The following is a 26162-nucleotide window of genomic DNA, read 5'->3' on the forward strand; positions in this document are numbered from 1 at the left end:
AGAGAGATATTAGCTCACTTCGTGTTCAGAGAGAGGAATTTTTATGCCCTGTTAGTGCAGTCTCTTTCTTCTCCTCCTTCTGAACCTTACTACTCTACTCCCACAAGTTTAGCTTGTGCTGGATTTGCTAACTGTGTGCAAGTGATATTTTGTACTGTCATTGTACTGGCACGTACATAGACACTCAGGTGTAGTAAATTATGATGCTTTTAATTTAGTATTATATTCCACATCGTTTGCATTAATACCACTTTTTTTTTTTTCTTTTCCTATTAATATTGTTGCCATGTATGTTAAATTAAGTGGTCCATCCTTAAAGTGTCATTTAGCTACTGACAGGGATTTCTTTCTCCTTACAAAAATCCTTTCTGTGTGCAATAATTCTACAGTAATGCAATAATTCTAAAACTCAACAGGAGACTAGAGAGTGCCAATTTTTAGAGACGAGAGATGCTTAAAGGTACTGGATACAGTGGTAAGTCATGATGAATAGAGATGTCACTATCAAATGCACAGGAGACTATGGATCTACATTTTTTAATTGTCATTGTTGCTAGAAATCCATGAATATGCTTTATTTTGGCAACAGTCTGGCAGCAAAGCTATGAATTCAAATGTAAGCTGCCTTGGCAGCATGTTTCCTCTGCCTGATTACTAGGGAGTATTACTTTCTTCACACCCAGAAAGGAGGGCTGGGTCTGTTGAGTATGTAGGACGGGAGGGCAGTGTGTGTTCAAGACTTCACAGCTTGATATTTCTGAGAACGTTTTTGGTGGGAAGTGAAGCTAGTTTTGAAAAGGAAAAAGTGAATGTTGTTTATGGATATCATCATGCTGTTGACAGCATGTGCAGCTGGGGGCTGCAGGTTGGATTCAGTATTGAGGGAAGGGTTTCAGTGAGTGTAACAAGGGAAGACAGGAACAGTGATGAAGGAAAATGCTGGCAGTAGAGCAACACAAGTAGTAATTCTTATTTTTTCCCTTGTAGTGCTTTCTTAAATGAAGTGAAGAATAGCTTCCTCTTGCTAAAGTTAGTTTATCTTTTGCAAGACTTCCCCCACCCCCTGCCCATGCCCTCTTATGGACTACTTTTCTTGGTTCATTTATCACAGTATCCCTGTGAGATCCAAACCTAAGTCTGCCTCAAAGTAAACCTTGCAGCTCATTACCCACTTTGTTCCGATTGTCATGTCAACTTGTCATGTCAGTACCAAACATGCACTCCAATGCCATTTGAGAGAATATGGAAGCCGGGTGAATGTTTCAAGATGTGAACTACACTGAATCAGAAAAAAATAAGACAAAGCTGTTCAAAATAGAAAAGAAAAGACCCAGAAAACAGAATAGTAGTGTTCAGTTCACTCATCTGTCAGCAGCAGGGCACAAAGGTACAGAGCTAGTGTCTATGCTGGAGTGAACTGAGCTCTCTCCATTCTGTCACTTGCATGGTGAAAGAAATTGTTGTTTACTGGTATAAGCTAAATACTTCTAGGACTCAGATGAGTCCATTGCATGAAATGACTGGAGTAAAAGGGAAATTACTGACCCTTATCAAAGATTGCATGCAGCTGTGTAGGCACTGCAGGAAGAAGCCATCAGGTCAGTGTGTTTTTGAACACAATAGAAGGGGAGGATATTGTGCAATTTGGGGATTATGTTGATTTAACTGGGTGACAGATTCACTCTGTATTAATTCTCTCATAATTCATCTACTGAAGGTGATGTATTCAATGATCTTTGTCACTAATGCATTCAGCAGCACAGTTAATTTACTGCTGATGGCTTCTGGGAGAGTTTGTGGCTCTTGATGCTGGAGATCCAAGGTCTTGTCATGAAAGTTCAGTTTGGTGACAAAATGAGGCTTGTACTTCATGTGCTGTGGTGGAGTTACAGAGGTCTTAGAAAGGTCACATCAAGTACATATTTGTCTGCATTCCCTCATTTTTCACCTGCTTATAATGTTTTGCTGTGCAAAATGATTCCACGTTGGGTTTTTTTTTGTTTGTTTGTTTATTTTTAACATGTCAATGGTCCTCAGCAGTTGAACATGTTACTCATTCTTAACAATAGAAAAATAGAGTGTTATAAATAGATAATATCTACCTGTTTGTTACCATTTCTTGGGTTTTGTACCACTCAGTGTATTAAATATGCTTTTATGTTGTTTCACAGGGCTCACTTGGAGGCAAGTGCAGAGAAATGGAACCGGTTGCTGACATCCCTGGAAGAGTTAATCAAATGGCTGAATACAAAAGATGAAGAACTGAAAAAGCAAATGCCCATCGGAGGGGATGTTCCAACCTTACAGCAGCAGTATGATCACTGCAAAGTAAGTTGCCTATCTTCTTGCCTATCAATCTATAGATCCATATGCTACTGTGAATAATAGAATGAGTCAACTTTGAATATAGGAGAAATGATGTGTGCTTGATCCCAGTGTTTAATTTCTACAACAAACAAACACACAAAACAACTGGTGTAGATCTCTACTCCTTTTACTTCTCCTCTTGCCCAGAAAAGCATAGAGTGAAATACACTCTTCACAATTTTATCAAAAGGATTTCTGGTGCACATGTTCAGTCCAAACAAATTTCTGGTGTATTTCCTAATGATTACGTATATTTTGACAACAAAATATGTTACATTCACATATCTTCATTTATGTAAAGTGTGTGTCACCAACTCTAATGAGTAATCAAGATAAGATATGCTTGCCATTGGACAAATTAATTATAGTAAAGCCGATTCCATCCTACTGTCATATTTATTCTGTATGGTGTAGAGAGGGAAAGAGAGCAAATGGGATTTGATATAGCTAACAACTGTGTTCTCCTCCATCAGTGCAATATTGGTATCTTCTCTGCTGTGGTATTTAATAAGGACAAAAACGGAATTTGAGAGAAATACAGAGAAACACCGTGAATAACTACAGAGAAAGTAGTCTGTGCTGAGCAGTACTTTTAAGACTTGACTACAAAATAGACAAGTCTAAGGAATACTTAAGGAAATCTGCCTAAGTTATCCCTTAATTTAGTCTTTAGACCTCTACCAGTCATACTTTAAAGGCTTGTTTGTGTCTCTTGCTAGATTACAGTATATGAATGCTAATAACAAATCCTGCTGTAGTGTGTCTCATTTGAAGATGTCAATTTGATTTGTAAAAATGCTAAATTTCATATATCACTTCAAAGCAGAACAACATGTTGGCAAGGATGGGTTATTTTGGTCAATAGAGAGCTGCAGTAGTGAGAAGGAAAAAACTTATTGTTTAAACCTTACACATAGCTTTAAAGAATGAGGATTATTTTATTATACATTGAGGTTAACTTAATATTCTAATATGTATATTCACAAGCTCTTAGAGATGATTCTTTTATGTTTCTAAAAGGCAGTGCTCTTGTGCTGTCACAAAAAGTATTGGGTATAGTTGCCTTAGTCCAGTATTTAATAAGATCCCCTGCACAAAGATAATCTGTTCATTTTTTTTGTACACCTATGGAGGCAACAAGTCAGTATTCAATTGCAGATCTATCTCAGGGGATAACTGGACTTTTTTTTTTCTTTTTTTTTCTGGTAGTTGTTTTTGTAGGAACAAAGAAATTCCTATGTTTCACATGATAGTACTGTCATACCAGAGATCTGTTAATGTGTGGTATTTCACTTTCTGTTGAACTTGTTTATTTGTGGTTACCAGAGACAGGGAGCTGGACTGCAGCTGTTCAGTGGTTTGAATCTGCATGGCAGAGCTTCACACTGTTTCTGAACAGGAACCGTCTGTTCCTCACTGAAGTGATAGTTTGAGTAACTATACCAGGGTGAAAAGTTGGTTTTTTTTTTTCATGTGGAAAGTGGAAACTGAAGGAGGGAGGGAAAAAAAAAAAAAAAAAAAAGTCCTCTGTAGGTTCTCCTGCCCCTTTCTCTCAGCATTATTTAACATCTGTCCAGATGTAGAATAAAACTTTGTGTTACAGAAATTTTTTGTCTTTTCAAAATCTACTGAATTCTTTTTAAAAATAACTTTGTGATTTGTGATTCCACTCTGTCAGTCACTCTGTGCCTTGAGTTGATGTCACTTGCATTGCATTGCATTAAGATGCTACTTTCACTATTTGTGCCCTGTGTTAAGCTGAAACTTAATCAGATAAATATTTCAGATATGTTACTTGATTTCTCTCACTCTCAAGGATTCTCCTATTATTCTACCTGTCATCACTGGCTGTCCAGGTGTTAGATTAAATGCCACATTTCTTTGCCCACACTTCTTCAAGTATTAAGCCTCCTAGGCATTTCACATTACCTGTAAGATTTACTTTTTATCAACCTCATCCTTTTTATAACCTCATCTTAAGCTTCAGCAGCGCTTGTCAGCTGGTGCCTCTCTGCACAAGGCTTGGGTGCTTCTGCTCTCCTATTTCCTTTATTTTCACAACTGAATGATGCTTTGAAATTGTCCTTGTGCAAATTGAGCAGTTCAGTGCAGTATTTTATCTCCACTTCTCTGTGATCCCTTTGCTCTTATTTCTGCATGCTCACCCGATCTTGTCCTTGCTGGTACATTAAAATGTAAGTGGCAAAATATTCACTGAGCTCTTTAAAACAGCGGCCCATGATATTATCATTCCCGTCCTTCGTTTTTTAGGATCCTCAATGCTTCTCATCTTAGCATTGCTTTTTGACCCTAGTTACTTGATAATCATTCTTATTAACCTACAGTTTTTTCCCCTCAGTTACATGAAACTGTCTTTGTTGCTTCAGCTCAATGGTACTAAGCTCTGGTAGCGTCTCCCCCACTCACTGCTGGGCTTCTGCAGCGTTAGATAAATAAGTACAGTATTATGTGATAGTTTGAGTTAGCTCTCATTGTTTCTGTGATACTAAAGTCTGTTTGGACAGGAGGAATAAAATGATTTGCGAATTGATTTTTAAGCTTGTTTTTGTTTTTAGTAACAATAATGCTTTTGTGCTTTAAAAATAAACATTACCCACATCAATGTTGAATCAGATTTAGCTCACGTGTTCCAGATGGACAGAAATATTTCAGAGTTGCAAATATTTTTAAATATTGCACTAATTTTTATGTTGTTATCACATGGACTGCCGTGAACCATAGCAGCTCACAGTCTTATCACATACCAAATTCCAAGTGCAGTCAAACAGCGAGCGCATCCTGTCTGGGTGCTGAGCTGTGCTCTTTATCTTATAGGAGGAAGGCAGGATTCAATGAAGAACCTCAAATTTCTTATTTTAACTATTTTCAAAATTTCTTTGTTTTTGAGAGTGGTGACAGATCCAAGAACAGTGGAAAAAATCCAGAAGTGCTTAGTATGAAAGTGTTGGGACAGTGTGTGGAAGTTTTAGATGGCTTTTGAACTCAAATGCTTCTGCATGACATGTACTTATAGCAGAGAATATTCATGTCCTCAAAGTATAGAAAACACAGGTGCAAAGATGGTGACACAAGCAGTGATCTACAGGGAGTGGCTGCCTTTTCTGAGTTGATTACCAATCAATCACTTTAATTCCTGTTTCTCAATTTTTGCTTATCCTTACCAACTCAGTTTTTTTGCTTTAATTCTGTTCTTTCACAGTCTTCCATGTGAATATTCACATAGTAATGCAAAACTGTTCTGATCAACTGCCAAAATAGAAGTTGCAAAAAAAAAAAAAAAAAAAAAAAAAAGCCTCAACAAACTCCAAACAAAGAATAAACAAAGAACCTCCCAAATAATCTTATCACAGACATGCTTAACTTAGTTTCCCTTGAGTTGGGAATTGAATGAATTGGCCAATGACCTGTAATTGTTTGAATTGTAATGTTATGTCTATGGGTGGATCATTAATATTTCAGATACTCATCAAACTTTTGGGGTTGCTGTCAATTTCAGTTTCATGTTTTTTCTTTTTTTTTTCAATTTCATGTTTCAAATTTGGTTTGTTAAATTGGTCAAATACTCAAAGTTGAAAGTATTTCTTTTATTTAGCAATTTCCACTTCACCAAAAATGTTAGCTTAGCCAACCTGGAAAATACTTCCTACTGGTTCTGTCCCTTCAGGATGCCTATAACTCCATTGTTCTCTTTACCAGCAGGAAAAGACTGGAACAGGCTGCCCAGGAAGGTTGTGGATTCTCCTTCTCTGGAGTTATTCATGATCTGCCTGCATGCCTACCTGTGCAGCGTGCTGCAGGGGGCCTGCTTTGCAGGAGGGCTGGACTGGATGATCTTTGGAAGTCCCTTCCAGCCCCTACAATTCTATGATTCTGTGGTTCTGTAATGTTAACTTCTTCTATAAGACACGTCTCTTTTACCATTCGGTCGGTTGTGAGTAAGGTGGATCTTTGGAATTTCAGTGAGTAGGACATTCCCTGCTCTTAAGGGATCACCAGAGTGACAGTCAGGCAGTGACCCAGAGAAACAATACAAGACAATTTATTGAGCTTTCTAACAACTAATAATTTTGCCTAAACTAATAATTTTGTCTTCTTTGAGGCAAAATGTGGCAATTTTCCAGCAATTAGTAAGCAACTACTTTAAAGCAAATTTAGGCAATGGCTACTTGAAGAAAAGCAATTAGAAGAAAACCTTGAAGAAAAAGGAGAGAGAGAAACAGATTTAGAAGTAGAGGTATTTCACCTGTTCTGGATCCAGCGTTGTCCTGAGTCTGGGGTCTTCATCCGCGAGTTGTGGATCGACAGATGTAAATGTGCATGTTCACCCTTATATGGTCTACTTCGTCTGAGTCTGCCCTTTGGTGTGGCACCCTACTTGTGTCTAGAAGACTTGAAAGTCTTTAATGAGAGCCTTTGGTGGTTGTGCACCGCTCCTCCCTTTTCTGATGTTTATCTGCTGTGAGCAGCCAGGAGAGGAAGGGAAGATAAACAGTCTATCATTCTGCAAAGGCAGATCCCATAGATCTTACAGCTTCCAACTTGTGTTTTTGTGTTTTCCATGCTTTCATTCTCAGACAGTCATTAAGGCTAGTTGGTCAAGTCAGGAAGTTCCATTCTGTGAGGCTCCTTTCTTTCAGTCTATTTTTTCGAGTCAACAGGCCCCTTGTAGACTCAGGCATTGCCTGCCTGATTTAGGGGAATGGGGATTAGCCTTAAAGTATTTCCCGTTTAATTATTCTAGGTTTATATTTCTTGCCTACTTTCCATATTAAAATTTGCTTTTTAAAAAAAAAAAAAAAAAAAAAAATTCTAACAAAAAATGTTCATTATTATATCGTTGTCATATTCTATACTTTTAATTGTAATCTAGGAAGGAGCTGTGTTAATTTGTTATGCATTTCATCGCATAAGGCATGAAGCAAATGCAAAATCTGTGTGAGTAGAGGTGGTCAGCTATGCTGCTGCCATATTAATTTTTGACTGAGGTGTGAGCTGTGAGTGGATGAGAAGAAGAGTTAAGCAACCTGTAGTTGGGAGAAGGGGATTGGTAGACCGTTTTGCTGCAACCTGTTCTAACAGACAAGGATGAGAATAAAGTGGGAGCTTTAGCATTCCCTATCAGGCTACTGTGAAGTAGCTCTTCAAAGTAAGGAGATGTCTTTAATTGAAGCTGTTCTCTCTGAGGGATGTTTAGAAGGAAGAGGTGGAAGTTCTGGGTGGGAATACTTTGTTACAAAAAAGGAAGAATGTAGTCAATGTCTCAAGTCAAATGAGAGTTCTCAAATGGTCCTGACTAAAAGCCATTGCTCACTAAGGATTTACTGGAATTGATTTTTGTGTTATGTGAATGATTCAGGTGTGTATCGCTCTGCTCTCCTGGAGTATTTTTCCAAAAGAATGATGTGTAAACAAAAGCATGTTGCAAAGAAGGAAGTGTTAAATTAGAATGTCAGTGCAATTTGTTTTTTAACTTGAACAAAAAAATATTGCTTCTGGCTGTATTTCAGCTTGCTCCCAAAAGCACAGTTGTCTTCTGATAAGTCGTCGAAAGTTGCAATGTATCAGTACTTAAAATAATAAATAACCTGGATAATGAAAAAACAAAATATTCAGTCACTAAAGCAAAGTAAAGCAAGCTATCTTGCTATGGAAAAGCAATTAGGCAGTTTTTTCAATGCAGTAAGCAAAATATTTCTGTGATATAGTCTTCTTAGTCCTTCCTTATATAGGTATATATCTATATCAGTATGTACATTTCATGTTGCTCTTGTTTCTTCTAATCAAAGAATCCTATATAAACTTGAAAAACATTATTGAGTCTTTTTCAAGCTACTAAATAAAGCCTAAACTTCTCGAAGTATATCCAATAACTATATGTCAAAGAAGGTATTCTAACTTTGCTTTGAAGGGAAGTGTTTGTTAGAAATTGGGCTAAAACTGCAGAAACAGCTAAGTGGTCAGCATTTCCGCCATCCACTGCAACTATGATGTGCCTTTTTCTCTGGGATTTTTTTTTTCCCCATTCCAAAAGACCTCTCTGCTTCCATCACGAAGCCTTTGGCTTACCTCAGAACAACTTGATGTAGTAGGATGTATCATATCATTAGTTTCTTCTCCCATGTTCTGGGCTACAGAACTGACTGGAAGTGACAGGTGAGCCATATGCTTTGCTAGTGAAGGGCTGGAGCACAAACATAGTGGTCACCCATTCTGCAGTTGTGTTTAGGCTTTGTAGCTTGGATACTGTTCTACCAGCATGTGTCTAAACTGTTTGTATGAGAACTGGGTCATGAATGTCCCAATTCTTAATAAGCTGTGTCAGAAAACAATATTGACGGGGGGTCAAAGTTGAGGATTTAGTATGACTTTTTGAAGCTTAATTACAGAAATGATTTGGGGAATGCTACGTTTCTTGACCTCTAACTCTTTCCTTGTTCTAGTTCTTTTATGTATAATTCAGTCATTTTGTTGTTGCTGTTTTATTTCTGTTTTTCAGTTATTTGACTTGAAGCCCATGGGGGGTTCAGCCCACTGGGGACATGTACACTTAAGCACATACAGAATCTTTTTTCTAGAACAACAATTCATCCATTACAGTGTATTTTCTTCAGTTGTGTCAATAGAAGTTGGTATTTACTGAGAATGTTTCATTCTGGCCATTTGTTGTCTGTTCCTCTTCAAGTCCCAGGCATTCACCATTAGTGGATGAAGACAACTGTATATCCTTCGTATCATATCTATGTTCAGGTCCTTATATCATACCATATCTATGCTCTGGTCCTTATATGTTTTTGTACCTGTTTCCCATTAATTTATCTAATTTCATGTTGAATTCGCTGATATTTTGTCTCTAGAACTTTCTGTGGCAAATAGACACCAAATTCTTAGCATTTACTGTGTTTAAACAAAGAACCAAAATCCTTCCCTCTCCCCAGCAATGCCAAGAAAAAAGTCATATTTCACTTTATTTTCTTCTCATTAAAGTTTCGGTAACCTTTGCTCTAGCACTATTGGATTTGATTTATAACAGTTCTTCACTCACTCTGGAAACCTTATTCATACCTCCAAATCATTTGGAAACCTTATTCATACCACCTCTTCCACTCCTGAACCTTTTTAATCTCTAACCATGAAAAAGCTGCTGTATTGCCACAACTCCCTCTGCTGTTCATCTCTCTGCATTTTCCTGATTCCATTGCATCCTGGACGAGTGTCAGCTGGTACTGGGTGTGTTACTTAGGATGAGATTGCATCACTGTTTCATATTTAGTAAAACAATTGCTTTTTACCCCGCTCTTTCAGATTGTGTGCAACACTTCATTGACTTTTTGGTTGCTGCCACATATCAAGCAAATGATTCAGAGGACATTCAGTCAGACTCCCAAGATCTTTTTTTCCAAGCTATAAATCCCATAGAAGTTTTCAGGAGCTCCAGTTTAGTGTTTGCATTTTTTAAAAACAGGTGGTGTTTGAATTAAATTTAAAAATGCTAGTTATTACCTGGAACTTGAGGACATCAACAGATGACTTCCCACTTCAGATAAATGAAACAAAAGAGGCCATTTCTCTGAACGCAAATGTATTTTTGCTGAAGTCTGTTTTTCCAAAGGCAGAGAGACGGGGGGAAAAAATTACAACCTCCCCCTTGAAAAACTCAGCGAGCTCAGCACAGAAGCAGTAAATTTGTTTCTCCAACTGTAGAAAACCACTGGAAAGTCATTTACTATAATACAGTGACTATTGCCATATTTTTTCAGGTGGTTTCAAAACCTCTATTAGGTTGAACTGAAAACTGTTTATCCTGTTCATTCCTTTCCTATAATGAAATCATTTTGAGATCCTTTCTGTATAACCACAGGATCTCCTCAGATCTCATTTTCCTGTGATCTGTTAGGATAAATGGGGGCAAGTGAGAAGAGACAAAGGGTATTTAGCAAAGCTGTTCATTTGTCATTTGGGGTGTGGAAGAGAATTTGCAGGGATTACTCCAAATCTTTTAAGAACCTCTTTACATAACTCTTTTCCATACGCAGTTTGTGCAAGTGCTGGGGATTTTTATCCTCTTTCATTGTGTATTCCCAAAGGATGAGTTTCATCTCTATAATTGTTTTGGGGCAAATGGAACAAGCACATTGGTTTATTCTTAAATATGCAATAAGAGAAAGTCTCTAGTGTCACATTAGAAACCCTTTGAAACTTTGGTGGTGGATGCAAGCATAGACTGGCAAAGAGTCCCTTTTATTTTCTGTCAAGGATATCATCATCTGGATCCTACTTCTTGTTGCTGCAGGCAGACTATTTAGAGGTGAAGAGTGTTTATTCTAGTTAACTCCTGAACTATTGAATCCTCAATCCCTTGTTATTACAGCCAGTAATCCACCCTAGGAACATCAGCAGTAAATTGGAAAAATTGCACTGCCATTATAGCAGCCCACCCTTTTTTTTTCGTTCGGGTTCATGAGATTAAATTATAGGTTTAGAACTGTACGACAAAATAGGAAGGGAAATAAAATTTTGTTTTTTTCTGTTTTTTTTTTTTTTTTTCCCCATTTGTTTGGTTGTCTTTTGCTTGTTTATTTGTTTTGAATGCATAAGAAATGATTCCTCAACTATCTATCCAAATGTAAAGTCTGCTTCTTTTTAACAAATATCTTTGTAATCTGACTGATAATTGTGTGGGGCAAGTTTTGGTGGTCACCAAGCAATGACAAAGTATGAGTAATGCGTATTAATAGACTGGGAAACCTCACAGCCTGCTCTGCCAAATAGCTAATACATGTGTGATAACTTGTGTGGCGTGAGCAGCCTCTTCTGGTTCTGCAGCAAACAGAGGTCAGCATAGCTGGTTGTCAGGTACACCATCCTGTTGCTGACGTATGATGGCTGCTTGTTGGCTACCCCTTTTATTGTACTTAGGCCCTCCTTCTTTGAAGTATAAATGTTAATTACGTGTAGGAAGCTCCATGGGTCTATTGGACTTCTAGCCACTGTGGGTTGTTAATTACATCAATAGAAGTACCATAGAGTAAGGGAGAATGTTATAAAGATCTTATCAAATAATTATTTTTAGTAGTTACTTGTGCTAATTACATATATATATATATATATGTACAGTATAATTTTTATCTTTTTTTTTTTTTTAATTTCTTCTTTAATTAATGTGTAAATAGAAAAAAAATGATTTCTGGCAATGCTTGATGGTCTAACCCAGTGAAATTATGATATTTGCCAGTTAGTTTCAAATGTTGTTAAAATTGGCAATTTTGGCTTTTGCAAACAAATTATTTCATAAATTTTTAAGTAGTAATCTAGAACCATAGATCATTAAGTAAATGCTATGGCACAATTATTTCCCATTTATTTGAGGCCTGAATGAGTTTTGTACATTCCTTCTGTATTGCTAAGATTTTTGCTCAAAAAGTCTTAATATAATGAATGAAAAATCTCAGAAGTCTTCCTCTCCTTCTGAAACATGTGGTTTGCAAATTAAATGCTTGAAGGATTTCTAAGATCTAAAATATAATCTCTTGATTAGTGAAGGGATTAAACTTATGATTTTACACTGTCATTAAAAAATGCATGCTATTATAATGTGTGATTCATTTACTGTGATTCACTTGAATCACAGAATCACTTAAAGTTTTTTGTAAAAACACAGACTTAACTCATTGAAAGCCACTTACTTGAGTGGTATTGTTTCATTAAGTCAATGAAACAGGTCAGCAAGAATTTAGAATTAGTAGTAATTGAAGAGAGAGTAGTAAATGAGAGAGTTTTAATGAACGTACTGGAACAAATGCATCATGTTCCAATTAAATACTACTTTGGGTCATTGTCTTAAATTTTTTTATAATAGTAACTTGCACATTTTATGGTGCCATCTCCTTTATGAGTGGATAACCTGCCCCGCAGGAGGCAGACTACGAGTTTGTGTGAAGATTCATAACCTTGCATAGGTCATATTCTGGGCAGAAAATAAACACTTTGGAAAAAGAAATGCTAAAATGTAAAAACTTTATACTATAAATGAAAGGATGACTCTGAAAAAAAAAGTTGTCATCAAATGAATGCAGGGCTGATGTTGTAATTTTTCAGTGATGACTGATGGTATCTGGCAGTTACGCCCTGTGCACCCTCTGCTCATGATTTTCCATCTGGAGTTTTGAAGCCAAGGGCCGCTGTGCAGTGCATCACGCTGATACCAGTGCTGTGGTTAATGTGTGCTGTCACGCCAGGTCTGTATGCTTTCAGGAGGCTCAGTGCCCGATCTAGAAACGAGTTCCCATGCTCTGACTGAAAAGTGGATGTGAATTAACTTTTTTCTTCCTTGCTGCAGTAGTGTCTCAGTACCCTCTAAACTGGGAGTAAAAATTATTACTGAGAAGTTGTAAGGTTGTAGCTTAAATATTGTATTTTAGAAGTAATACCTTCTATGCGATCAATTTTCTTTTATAATGATAGGTGCTTAGTAATTCTGGCAGATTTCAGTATGAATAAAAATGAATTAGAACTTGGAACAATATATAGTTCTTTTAATTGTGAGGATTTAGAAAGCTTTTAGGCTTGAGTCATTAAAACTTAGTGGTAGTGCTTAGCTTTCTTATATTGATCTGCTGATTCATTATGAACTGCACTTTTAAAAATTCATTTCTACATATTTTTCTAATTAAATACCCAGAGAAAGGAGATGTATATTCATCACAGGAATGTGAGAGTTCTATTTCAATATTTGAATGTTAAGTTTGAGAGAAAATTTAACTCCATATTAGCAGTGATTGCAAGGTTAAGACAAAAATTACAGCTGATAGGAGTTATTGATCAGGCTACTTGTAAAAAAAAACAACCCTGGAGTTTATTTACTCCAGAAACAGAAAATAATGTGGTTGTTGTTTTTTTGGTTTTTCTTTGTGTTTGTTTGTTTTTTGTCATTTTAAAACCTTGTGGTGCTCTTATGAGATGTTGGAAGAAAAAGAAAGCTAAAAGACATAATGTAGGTGGCTAGTTACCAGCGCATGCAGGATTTTTTAGGGAATCTTGAGCGAGTGACAAAATTGGAGTCTGTCAAAACTGTGCACTTGTTTGGAAGTATAAGAATGTTATTTACAAATCATTACAAAGCTTGTAATTAATTTAAAAAAAAAAAAAGTGAGAAGAGAGAAAAACACAAAGCTAAGGCAAAGCTAATAGCTGCTTGTTAAGTGATAAACTTCCTTATGTGCATCTCTAGCCTTGGAGGACTGAACATGAATATTGTTGCTAAGTGCACTTAACTGGGTATCTGGTCCCTGATTGGATTAGTTGTGTTTTTTCAGTCTCCTGGAATTCAAGGTGGGAAAATACATAATCAGTGCCCTTTTTTGGCATGGTTTCTCATAGTTGAGTTTCTGGTGTCTCATCGAAGTTTGAGGCTGTTTGCCAGTAAGTACTGCTAACCTGCACTTAAGTAACGTCAAGTGAAGTTTTTTTTTTTCCCTAGGCAGATTTCTGTGCAATTTTCTTCCCCTTTGGCCAACAGATGCCCTGTCATTGCTCTCTTCTGTGAGGGACTTGCCTGCATCCAGAAATCATTTCTGGTCCTTGCGCTGCTCCTGTGGTTTGAGTTGAGAGACGTAAATGTTGGATTCAGCACATGAGGCTTTAGGGGACCCTTAGAAACCATACAGAGTCCTATTCAGCCTTACACAGTAGTTCCTTTTAGAGCGTGAATCAGAATCTGTGTGTTCTGCTTTACTTGTGTGACTGTTCCCTGATCCACAAAGCAACCACCACCAGCTGTGAAAATGTGCCTAGGTGCATACCACAGGCTTCTTGCCAAAAGAAGTGATAGGAGGCACTAGAAGCACTGAAAGCGTGGCAGACTATCTAGTGGCAAGGCCCATATGTAAAACTCTATGCCACTGAAAGGGATATTTTAGAATAAACAAGTCTTTAACATAAGTGACATAGATAACAGATGAGTCCACAGAATTGAAAAGCTGTCCTATGGATGTGTTTGGTTTGTATTAAGAAGTAAAAAAAAATAATAATAATTAATTGCAGAACAAACGATTTTGTTAATTGTATTTGACTGACTTTAGTCTTTCAAAGTGGGAAGGGAAAGCTTATGATCAGGCTGTCATTGACTCTTCAGCAAAACTGTAGATGCACCTTGATTTTCTGATTATCAGATTGCAGCCTTAGTATTATACATATTTAAAATGAAGTTACTGCTTTGGCAGTAACAAGATGATCAGTGCTAGATTTGTACATTTGTAAGCTATCTCAAAAGGTGCTTATAAAGATGTGCATACCTAATTTATGTCCACTCTTCTCTGTCAAAGAAGAACTGTGCTGAGAAACTTCACTGAAAGATAAACTATTTTTTGCAATAATAAATATCCAAGTCTGACCCCTATCACTTAGGAAAGAAAAGTCCACTTCCTCTTCTACAGCTTTTCTTCTGTGAGGGAGAAAGGCCCGGTTGTGTACTCCCCTTTCTTGCACAAAAGAAGGCAATAAATGGTTTTTAAAATTGCATCTCTGATTTTCAGCAGTTAGGTTTGTTTTGTCATTTCACAAAGATGAATTAATTCTGCAGCGTTGCTTCACTTTGCATGGAGGTGTTACAGGAACCAATTGCAGCTTCTCCAACAGCAGTGATGTGCAAGTGATCTGCAGTTTTCCCTGTCATGCTGTATTTGTGATGCTCTGAGATGCTCAGAGCTTGGAGGCAGTGGACAGAGATGAGCACAAAGGAGGTGATGCATATGGGCAGAGAGAGACGTGCCGAGGAGTCTGAAGCTACAAGGCAGTCATGCTTGGTTGAATTCACTTATTTCCAATAGGTCAGCCTTGTTTGGGGTGGTTTTCTTATGATTTTGTGCTCTTCTGTATCACCATGCAGCTAATGTCATCTGACATTTCTGACTGCTAAGTGATTCTTAGCATGGTGAGCATAGTTTAGCTTCAGTTACTCAAACCCTTTTTTCATCCAAGTCTTTCGATTTATGCTTCTCATGATGGTGGTGCAGCAGCACTGACAGAGAAGGGAAAAGTTGTTATTCTCAACACTGAATTTAAAATTGCAGAGTAAATTTACATGGAGGAATGGCTGTTAGTAAACATAACAGTATTTTAAAAAAAGGAAAGGAAAAACCCATAGCATGTAAAAGCAGAGGTATTTTCTGAACAGACTTCTTTAGCTGGAGAGAAAATAAAAGAGCAAATGCAGGGCAGATCATACCGCTTTATTCTGTCCTGGAAAATGATGATGTGATCTAAGAATCTGTGCAGAGCAACTGAACACACTTAGCAGATTTTATTATACTTGTAAGTAAATGTGGAAAGATTCCTAAAAAAGCAATTACTTCTTTCCTGAGTTGCAAGCACTGAAGTCAGAACACTCCAGTACTACATACAGTATAAATAAATAAGTGAGATTCCTTTACTGCTTTTAAAATCTGTATTTTTTATACATATTACAGTAGGGCTCTCTGGGGTAGATAATCGATGTGTAGTTGTCTTGCTGCACTGCATTTGCATGTTTTACATTCAAATTGTTATTTACTTCTTTGGGAAATATTACTGTAGATATGTTAGAGTATTGTTAATAGGATTCAGTAACCAAAAACAAAATTAAAAATCTGCTTTTGATTTTAAGACATTAAAATGTGTATACTGTGTTATTGATAATTTCTGCATTTTATTTCTTGTTTCTGTTTTTCTTCATGCCTTTACTAGGTAACTTTGCCATTTCATACTGCTTGCTTTTAAGTATTCAAGACTAAAAATAACAATTGGCTTTTGTATATTCCATGCTTCTTAAGGAGAAATAGTTTGATTTCATGTTCTCAGATTCTTAAGAAAATGATGATTTTTTATTTTTTTTTTTTATTTCAGATTTTTATTTCAGATTTTGGTTTTACTACATGGAAAATTTGTCAGTTCTTTTGTCCAAATAATTTAAAAACAAAACGAAAAACAAGGCAGCAACCAACTAACCAAAAAAGGCTAACCTTTTCATACTGGAGAAAAAAAATAGAAAAAGTAAATGAGCATAAGTAATAGAAGTATTGTGATCTGTGTCTACTCTCTCGGGGGAAATACTTGTGTAGCAGAGTTAATTGGATATTACCTTGCTTCATGGAAGAAAGTCTGTAAGTGCTTCTGTCTTCCAGTAATTGACCCCAGATTAGTGTCAGCTACATTAAATGGTTTCTTTCTCATAAATGGGAAAACCACTTTGTGATCTTCCAAAAAGTAGTTAATGACGATATTTGCAGCAAGGCTCCATATTAATAAGATTAAGTTAAAATAAAATAACAAACTCAGTTGGTTAGTTAGAAGGGCATGACCTGTCATTGGGTGATTTAATACAATTTATGAAACACTGACATTTTTCAGTCAGGTTTACCCAGTTGGTTTTTTTTGTTTGTTTCTTTGTTTTAATTATGACTCAGTATACGTACATTAGAATCATAGAATGGTTTGTGTTGGAAGAGATCTTGAAGTCCATCCAGTCACAACCCCCTGCTGGAGCAGGGTTGTCAACAACAAGATCAGGCTGCACAGGGGCCCTCCAACCTGATTTCCAAGTATGGGGCACCCAGAACTACTCTGGGCAGCCATTTCCAGTGCCTTACAACTCCAGCAATATTTTAGTTCTGGCTTCTTACATTTTACTTCTGGCTTCTCAAACAAGCAAACAGCTATCAAAAACAGTGTTGTGATACCCACTGCATTGCTGTTGTGCAGCGGAATTTGAGATATCACAGTTGGGCCTTTTTTTTTAATGCAGTTGGCTTGTATGGATATATGTCACATTCTCTCTTTTTGTATGTGTGTGTTTTCATGTATCTTCTGATGTCAACTAGAACCAGCTGAAGAGGTGTGCATCCAGAGGGAAACAGTCTTGTTGCCCTTAGAGTAATCCTTCTTCGTATCTCTTGCAAATATGCTCAAACTATTTAAAGAAGTAATTTTTCTGAAGAATACTTCCCATCTCTGCTTACTTTTTGCAGTGGTGGTTTTACATCACCACTTTTTCATGTTGAGCAGATGTTGAAAGTATTAGCAGATGGTTGAAATACTTAGAAGTGATTCATGGACACCAAATATTTGAGAAGGAGCCAAAATCAGAGCTCCAGTATAATCTGTCAGGCCACAGTAACCAACTATGCAGTACAGGCTCTATAAAGGCTTGCTGATCAGATAGTTTTGAAAGCAGAGGCTTTCAAAAAAAAGAAAAAAAAAAAAAAAAAAAAAAAAAAGTGGAGAATAAAATGAAATTCCAAGGGGAAGTAGATCTTGGTGATGTAAAATAACAGAGAAATGTTTGGAGTATTAGGGAGGTGAGTGCATTTTAATACAAAACATAAAATCATAGAATATCCCAAGTTGGAAGGGACCTATAACGATCCTGGCTCCACACAGGACCACCCAAAGATTGTATCGTATATCTGAGAGCATTGTCCAGACACTTCTTGAATTCTGGTAAGCTTGGCACCACCACCACTGCCCTGGTGAGCTTGTTCCAGTGCCTGATCACCATCTGGTGAAGAGCCTTGTCTTGAAATCCAACCTAGCAGACCATGCTGCAAGCACAGTGAAGAACTGTAGTTTCTTGGGGAAAGAACTTTCTGAGTTGTGCCCTGGGTGATAATTTGGAGCCACTTAATCCTTTTTAGAGCATCATTCAGTTGATATGACTTCTTCAACTGGTACTGTCAAATAGGACTTTGTTCTAAGCCTGCATAGCCTCTCTGCTGCTGCCTGTCCGTGACTCTGGTTGTTTGCTGCAAAGGGAGAATACAGCATCAGGCAACAGTCTGTCTTCCTTTTGATAATTATGCAGTTGTCTGTCTGGCCTATCCAGCCCACAGGCCGTATGCAGCCCAGCACAGCTTGCAGCATGGCCTGGCCTCTGCTCCTACTGCAGCTCTGCCCCTCTGTGCGGCCCAGTCCCAGGAGCGCACCCACTGCTCAGCATCAGCCAAATACAGGTGTGCTATTAATGTTGTCTGAGCTGCAACCAGGGTGAGGGAAGGAAGGGCACAATGTGGTGCCAGCTTAATTTACAGCAAATAATTGCATGCATTTTGATTAATTGTCTAAACACAGTCTGTAATTGGTAAAAAATAAATAGCTGTGCTTTTTGTTTTGATAAAGGAAATGGAGAACGTTTCAGATTGCCGAAACTTGTTCAACACTAGCAAAAGTACATAGCTAATAGTGGTGACTATGTTGAAAAATAGTGCTTTGTAGTTGAGAATTTGCTCTCTTGTTATTGTTCTCTTTGTGTTAGTTGTAGTTTCTGTGGGAATAAATAGGATGCGTTACTTTTGAAGCGACCTTTGTGTATGCAGCTCAAGACTTGTTCACTTAGTGCAGCCCACGCAAACTGAGTTTCAGCAATGTGCTTGTGCCAATGCTTCCGTCTGCAGGGGGAAGAATTCTTCCCCTTATGCATCTGTCATACAGGAGATACTCATCTGAGACTTTTTGCTGTGATCTCCCTTTTCTGATTATTTATATTTCATAATTGATTTCATGTAATACAACCAATATCTTTTGATGATGGCAATTCATCAGCAAGGGCCCTGATGTGCACTTGCACTGAGGAGGCTGATGTTACAGGAAACATTTTACATACTTGAGATACTGGTGTGTTCTCAACAAAAGCACTTCCTATCTTCATACACTGATTATACATAGGGCTGCATGCAGTAATATTCCTTTTGAGTGTCTGGAGTGTGCACTGCGTTTAATAACTCTTTCTCAAGACCTCTGCAGTGATATAGGAGGTACTGCTTAATAGTAAAGTAGCTTACAAGACCAAACTCAATAGATGTTGTTGATGTTTGTTTGAAGAAATGCAGAGGAAACTTTAATCCCTCAATAGGAACAAAAGGTGACTTGAGTTTAAGACTCTTCTCTCAAGAACAAGAGTTCAGCATCCAACTTGTAAGTAGTATTATTATCCCAGTCTGAAACCAGAGTCTGATGGTCCGTTAGCACAGCCAGTGTGTCAGTGATTGGTAAAAATAAAGACTGCACAAACACAGGAATGTCTATTGCTGACAAACAAAGAAAAGGGAATATTTCTCTCTTGTATGTGAAGAGATAGATGATTGCTATTGTACAGTGCAGGGAAATGAGGGAAGATGTTGTGGATGTACAGGGTTTCTAGTACTAACGGAATATTTGGGTACTTTCGTGAAATTGAGTAATAACCCATTTAATATGCAGAGATGTTTTATGTGTTTTCTGTCAGCTTGGAGGCATTGCTTTGTTAGGATGCATATAAAAATCCTTTTATTCATACTTTATTCCTCCTCTGCCTTTCTTTCTGAGTATTATCTGATATAAATTATCAGCAGAAATTCTACCAGTTGCTACCTATAAAGAGGAGATATAAATTTGACCGTCTGTCAGTGTTTCCACTGTAATCTCATTTGAGGTCTATGTAATTAAGTAGTAAAACCTGTCCAAAGCTATGCTGGTAAGTTATGCATTGCACAGTTTCCCATTTTGAAACTATTTGGAATTAACATTAATGACATCAATCTCCTTTGCTTCATCAGGTAAGCTAAAACTTCAGTGTAGATGGAACAAGAAATGTAAAATCTGTTTTTTAGGTACGTGAAACAGCTGCACTTGAATTTGAACTTACTTAGATTATATATTTCTCCATCTTAACGGTTGACTTTAGAGAGTATAATCTCTTACAGTACATTAGAAATAGACTAACTGCTGTGCATTGTTTGGCATTGTATGATGATGTTTTGTTGTGGAGGTTTGTCTTTTTCTTGGCAGACATTTTTTAAATTGATTCTTAGTGTCAGTCTTTGTCTGGATAATGGCTTTGTGCATGTTAGGATAAATGTTCTGGTTTAGTAAAAAACTTCTTATAACCTCTTGTGCATCAGTCACCAGCAGATATTGTAAGGGATAGGCAAAAAAAGAAGAGAGATTAAATAGAAAAAAGAAAAAAAAGGAAAAAGGGACAAATAGAGGCGGCTTATTTCTCTTCCTCTCCCTCCTTATTTCTCAACAAATGGCAGAAAGTCTATCAATATTTCTTTTGAAACGTGTGTCTGATGTACGATGGTTGATGACACCCTTTTCTTTAAAGCAACAATTTAGTTTAAAATAAAAAATCAGTGATAATAATTAACTGCTGTTCAGACAGTGGCACGAGTTTGCTACTCTTGTATCCAAGACAAATGACTGGCCTTTTTTCGTGATCCCTTGGATTACTTGGGCTAGTAATGGATGTCAGTACATTTTCCAAAAGGAAAAAAGCTGGAGAAATGAGAATTTTGGTTTCCTGCATATTTTGTTTCCACTTGGTCAGGCGTTTTTGTGTGTCTGTCATTTTCTTTGTTTGTTTGTTTTTTCAAAGGACTGTGCAGCCCTTTAAATATCAACTCATGTTTAAAGTCTGCTCATTATTATGAGGCACTGTTGGGCTTTCTAAAACCTTTGTATCTCATGTCAGATATTAGATTACTTTTGCCATCCAGTGACTTGTAAAGGAGAGGCACTTATTGTAGAAGACATCTCTGTCCTGCTCAAGAGATCAAGGCTGTATAGCTGGCATAAATTGATTTAACTTTAGATATGGTCCTGAAAAATGCCTAAATGTAAAAATAAATTACAATGTAATTGTGAAGTGATTACTACATTACAACCTGTCATCCTTCTAGTGTGCTGATATTAGTCAATGACAAAGCAATACCCGAATATCTAAAAAGAGTGCTTGGAAATGTATTGTTTTTTATACTGCTTGTTCTTAAGTTTGTATGGCTTTTGTAGAAATATATATCACTAGCATTCATAAGACCACTCAAGTCATAAGACACGAAGTCAAGAATTGGATGGGGTGTTTTCAGCTGTGGTTCAGTTTTCCTTATCTTGTGGGTTGGTGCCTTCTCTGAAATAAGGAGAACATCACTACCAATAACCTGTTCTTTCATCAGAAGGGCACTGCCAGGATGCACTTAGGTAGTGATTACTGTAGGACTCTCACGTTCTCATTGAGTATATTGGCATTTTATAATTAAACAGGTTAAGGCACAGTGTATTATATAACAGCTGCAATGTGTATATGTTTATGTCTTAAAAAAAAAAAAAAAAAAAAAAAAAAAAGCAGAGAAAATATTTGTGGGCTGCAATTGAATTGCCTCTATTTGGACCTGATCTAAAATGGAGTGCTTGGTCACTTCTTGAAAACAAACATATGTTAATATCACAAGTAATGGTTAATAATTTTAGTATGAACTATGTACTCTCCAGGAAAAATTAAAACCAGAAATTTTATGCTCTTCTGCTCTGCAAACCTAGTCCAGACTTTCCTTTAGATTTTAAATCAAAACCTAACCAAACAACAACAAAAAAATCGACCAAATTCTAAACTTCTAGCCTTTCAAGGTTGTTGAAACAGTATGGCTGCCATGTTTCCATAAAAAAAGGTTGCTGTGATTAATTTTCCTTCATGAAAAGCACATTGTAGTTCTGTGATGTAAAATTAAATATGTACTTAGAAGCAACTTGGCATCTGAGAATTATTTCACTCCTTGCATTATGATTACTGCTGTTGTGTAAAAATAAACTCTATTTCCGATTACCCAAAGAGTAGAAAGCTTCAAGATCTTCTTTTTCTCTTGTTCTGTCAGGCTCTGCACTCCAAGTCAGGCATTTTGCTGTCTGTGGAGAGCAACCTATATGAATTCCTATGTTAAATCCTGCTTAGGTATGTTAAATGGATATTTTTGTAAAAGCACCATTAAAGAGATAATTTTTTTTTTTTTAATCCTGTGCACAGCAATTTTAAACAAGCCTGTTTGCATCCATTTTTGTGTAGTTTTATTTGAGCCATAAAATTTAATGATTTTCTGCCCTTTTTAGCTGCTGTCCAAAAATGTCTTCAGACCAAAATAAGCTGAGTTAGCTTAAAAGCCGTCTTGATGAGCAAATTAAACATTGTATTATAGCAGGCATCTGTAATATTTATGATACTTTTGCTTGCTTTTCCCATTACAATACTGGAGCATATCATTATGAAAGAAAAACAGAGAACAGGACTCATAAAGGCACGGTATAAGTGTGGTCACTGATAAAAGTAAGCTTAATCATAGAAAGAGAAAACCTCTCTTGATACAGAGAAGTGTGAAGTATGAATCGAATGTTCAAAAATGGCTTTATATGAAATAGAAGAAGGAAAAAAAAAGACAACAAAATTTCCACAGAGTGTTTAGCAAAGTAATCAAATTTCCAGCAATTGCTCAGGAAAAGTCAGGAGAGGATATCCTTGTGAGAATTTATTGTTTAGCTGCGAATGTGTGCATGCGGACAACTTCGTCTTTTCAGATTACTTCTGTGTAAAGAACAGTAATCATAGAACAGTAATCATAACGTTTTCGAAAATCTGTCTTGAAGACAGTGTCTTTGGCAACAGCTCAGGGTTTTAGAGTAGATTTTGCAACATATTTGTAAATCACATGGTTACAAGCATCCCACGCTTTCCAGTACCAGACTTTTCAGGGTAGCCAAGACTCGGTTATCAGTGACCTAGAAACACAAATAATAAAGTTTCTCTTCAGTGGGCTGGGAAATGAAAACTCCAGTTACATAACATTTTTGGAAGACATTAATGAACATCATTGTGCCTTATGCTTTGTAACCTTTGCTCAATTAAGCAGTGTTTCCCTTCATCCCTATTTGGATTTAGCTCCTGTAGCATCTCTAGGGAATGCAGGACTTGAAGCAAGTTCTTTCTCAAAAGACTAGAGCGGGTTCTCATTAATGATTGACAAATGATTAACTGTGTGAAAATTAGTTTTTATTTCATTTTCTTTCTTAAGAAAAAGCGTAGCCTTGTGTTCTTTAAGTCAATAAATGCTTTTAAATGTTCTTTTAAGTGCAATCTATATTAAAATAAAGCTTAGCTCTGCCATTATTATGTAGTATCAGATTCTCTTTTGTGCCCAAAGGAGTCTGTTCAAAGTCTCTGCAAGGTTATTTTAAGTGAAAACTTTCCAAAAGGGCTTCAAAATGTCATTTTATTCTTTTAAAATGCTGTTAAAGGAAAATGAACAATATAGCCTTACAGTTGTTGAACTACTTTTAACAGCATCAGAAGGAAGTCAGTTACCCTTTCTTAACTAAGGCATTAGCACATAAATACTTACTGTTTGAGATTGTCAATTTATTAGTTTTTAAAAAGTAATATTTCTGAAAGTTGGAACAACACATGATAAACCAGAGTTTATCCTCTGTCTTTTTGGATCTAAGCTGTTCTACTATAGCTACTAAACTGCTTTGTTTAAGAATTAGTTATAGATGCTTCTTTTATATAATACCTGTCTATAAAAGGGTACACAGAGCAGGATGTTTTTTTCATTTAATAGCCATTAATACATCCTCTCATCCACGGACAGGTGTGGGAAGGGAAAGAGATTAATAGTCCCAGTGAAGAAGCACCCCTGTTTCTGGCCTGAAGCATCATTTTTGAGAAATTCAGGGGAAAACCTAAAGTAAGCTAACGTTTCTTGGCTGCAGAAGATTGCCTGTGTGCATAGTCTCATTTTCTCTTTTGCCCAAACCTGTGCTTTTACATTCCTGTTGATTTTGTTTGCTGTTTATGCAGGCACCCTAGTAGCTGCAGCTCTGTTTTGCTAACTCTGTATTGCCACCACAGCAATAGTGGCAAAGTGGTGAATAGGAAACAGAAACAATTCAAGGAAAATGCAGTGTTCGTCATTCGCTTGTCTTTGGCCGTTTCTAAAGTGCTGTGCAAGTGCTGTGGGATATACTTCCAAACTCAAAAATTTAATTTTAGATTCTTCCATTTGAAAAAGTGAATCTGAAATAATCAAAATGTATTTATTACAGATATCTTGAGTGAGATCACTCCATGGCACGTATGGAACTTCCAGGGGAATCAGGCCCAGCCAGCCTGAGTCCATGAAGGGCAGATCCTGCTTGACCGAGTCGATCTGCCAAAAGTCGATCTGCCAGAGACTGTAGGAAGACCCTACAGAGGGCTCTGGACAGGCTCTTTTTTTCTCTATGATCCTTACTTTTCTTTCCTTATTCTGATGTTGGTCACTGTTGTCACTGATTACCCAAACACATTGAGCTAGGTCTCATCTGTAGAGCTCTTTGTGCTGCGTAAGTCTCTTATGCACATCTCCAGTATTAATTGTCATGTATTATGCACCATTTTTCTCTTTCTTGGTTTCTGTTGCCACATAGATTGAGTAGGAAGTGATAACAGGTAGATGCATGGTAAGATGCACCATCTCAAATATTGTTCTTAATTCGAATGCATTTTTTATCACCTGGAGTATGTGCATTATAAAATTTAATTTTGCATGGAGTTGTGTCCAGAGACCAAAATATGTACTGCTGAAAATTTGTGCGTGTGTGTTTATATTAAATATTGTCTGTCATGAAGGAACAGCTTTTAAGCACGCTACATTTGTTTTGTCCGTCTTTTTGATTCTTTAACAATGTAGACAGCTGGCAAAGATTCTATCGCAACCTTGATCTCTGTGTGATCTGTGTAAACAGCCTTGTCTCCAAGTTTTCTCAGTTATCCTACTTACTCCCTTCATCCTGCCATATGCCATGGGTGATTTTTCCATTTCATTTTAGTTTATAAAAGTAACAGAAGCTTTGCAAGCACCTGGTGCAGACTAAGGATGAGTAGGTAATTAAATGCTACAGGAGCTGCTGATTGGCATACGAAGCTACAGTGTGATAAAGAGATACAAACCGCAATAACATGCATCTTTACTTCCTTGAAGGAGTGCATAATGAGACTTGATTTAAATATGTTCCATTCTTAAGAAATATCCCATGTGTTTTCTTTGAAATTAGCTTTGCCTTCATCTGTTGGAACTGTTAAGCTGGTCTGCTCCTTGAATTATTCTGTACAAGTCTGTACCATTCAAAACAGGAAAAAAGGCTGTAAATCAACCATGTGTAATTATGGAAGCTCAATTAATATGCTTGAAATATAACATTAAGTGCAATTTAAGGAAATATGTGCTTACAGTGTACACTAAATTGTGTAAAAATTCATGACTAGCAAAAGTTTTTCTAGTGTTGTAATTTCTTAAATGTGGAAATGGCTTCTGATATGAAGCATTACTGACAGAATGAAGGCCTTGGTTTAGGCAAGTTCTTAGCTGTAAATTGAGGCAGTTAAGTTGGAAAATGGCAGCTTGAAAGAAGAGTTTATATTAGAAGTAATAAGCATCTACGTAATTGAGAGGACAAACAGATTAGAATTATCTTGATTTAACAGAGTAAATGACATATAGGTTTCCAAAGTTATAGTGTGAAAAACTTTTATTTCACAGTTACTGAAAGAGGAACAAATAAAAATGGAGAGTAAATCAATGATTAGTAATAGTTACAAACCAGGTGTGTAACACTACTTGGATCCCTCCCATTAATGAGTCAGTGGTAAACAGCAGAATCATGTATAGTGATTTCTTGGGTTATTCTATCAATCATTTAACCTGAAGGATCTCTTTTTGCCATACTTTCATTTATTATTTCATGTCTACCAGAAATGGAGTATTAATTTTCGACCTATTTTTATCCATGTAAAGAATAGCTAGATCCAGGGAGTTTCTCCTCCTACCAAAACCTATGTAACCCTCAAAGCAATACAAATGCTCTGTTTTAGTCCTTAAAGGGAGAATGATAGGATATAATCATCTACTTCTCTGCTGGGAGAGGTGCATCCATTCTGAGTAGCCACTTGGGAGGTATCTTAACAA

At 36.8% G+C, this 26162-nt stretch overlaps 1 protein-coding gene across 1 annotated transcript in view; it reads left to right on the top strand.

The window, feature by feature from the left end:
• The window catches only part of UTRN (utrophin), a gene marked incomplete at both ends in the record, with an annotated part of 311326 nt that overhangs the window by 197260 nt on the left and 87904 nt on the right, over positions 1–26162 (top strand). The window contains one exon of the mRNA XM_079550328.1: positions 2172–2328. Coding sequence (XP_079406454.1) covers positions 2172–2328 — 157 coding nt within the window. The remainder of the gene's footprint in view (positions 1–2171; positions 2329–26162) is intronic.

The sequence above is a fragment of the Tetrao urogallus genome, assembly GCF_951394365.1.
Source record: "Tetrao urogallus genome assembly, chromosome: 2".
Taxonomy (NCBI): Eukaryota; Metazoa; Chordata; class Aves; order Galliformes; family Phasianidae; genus Tetrao; species Tetrao urogallus.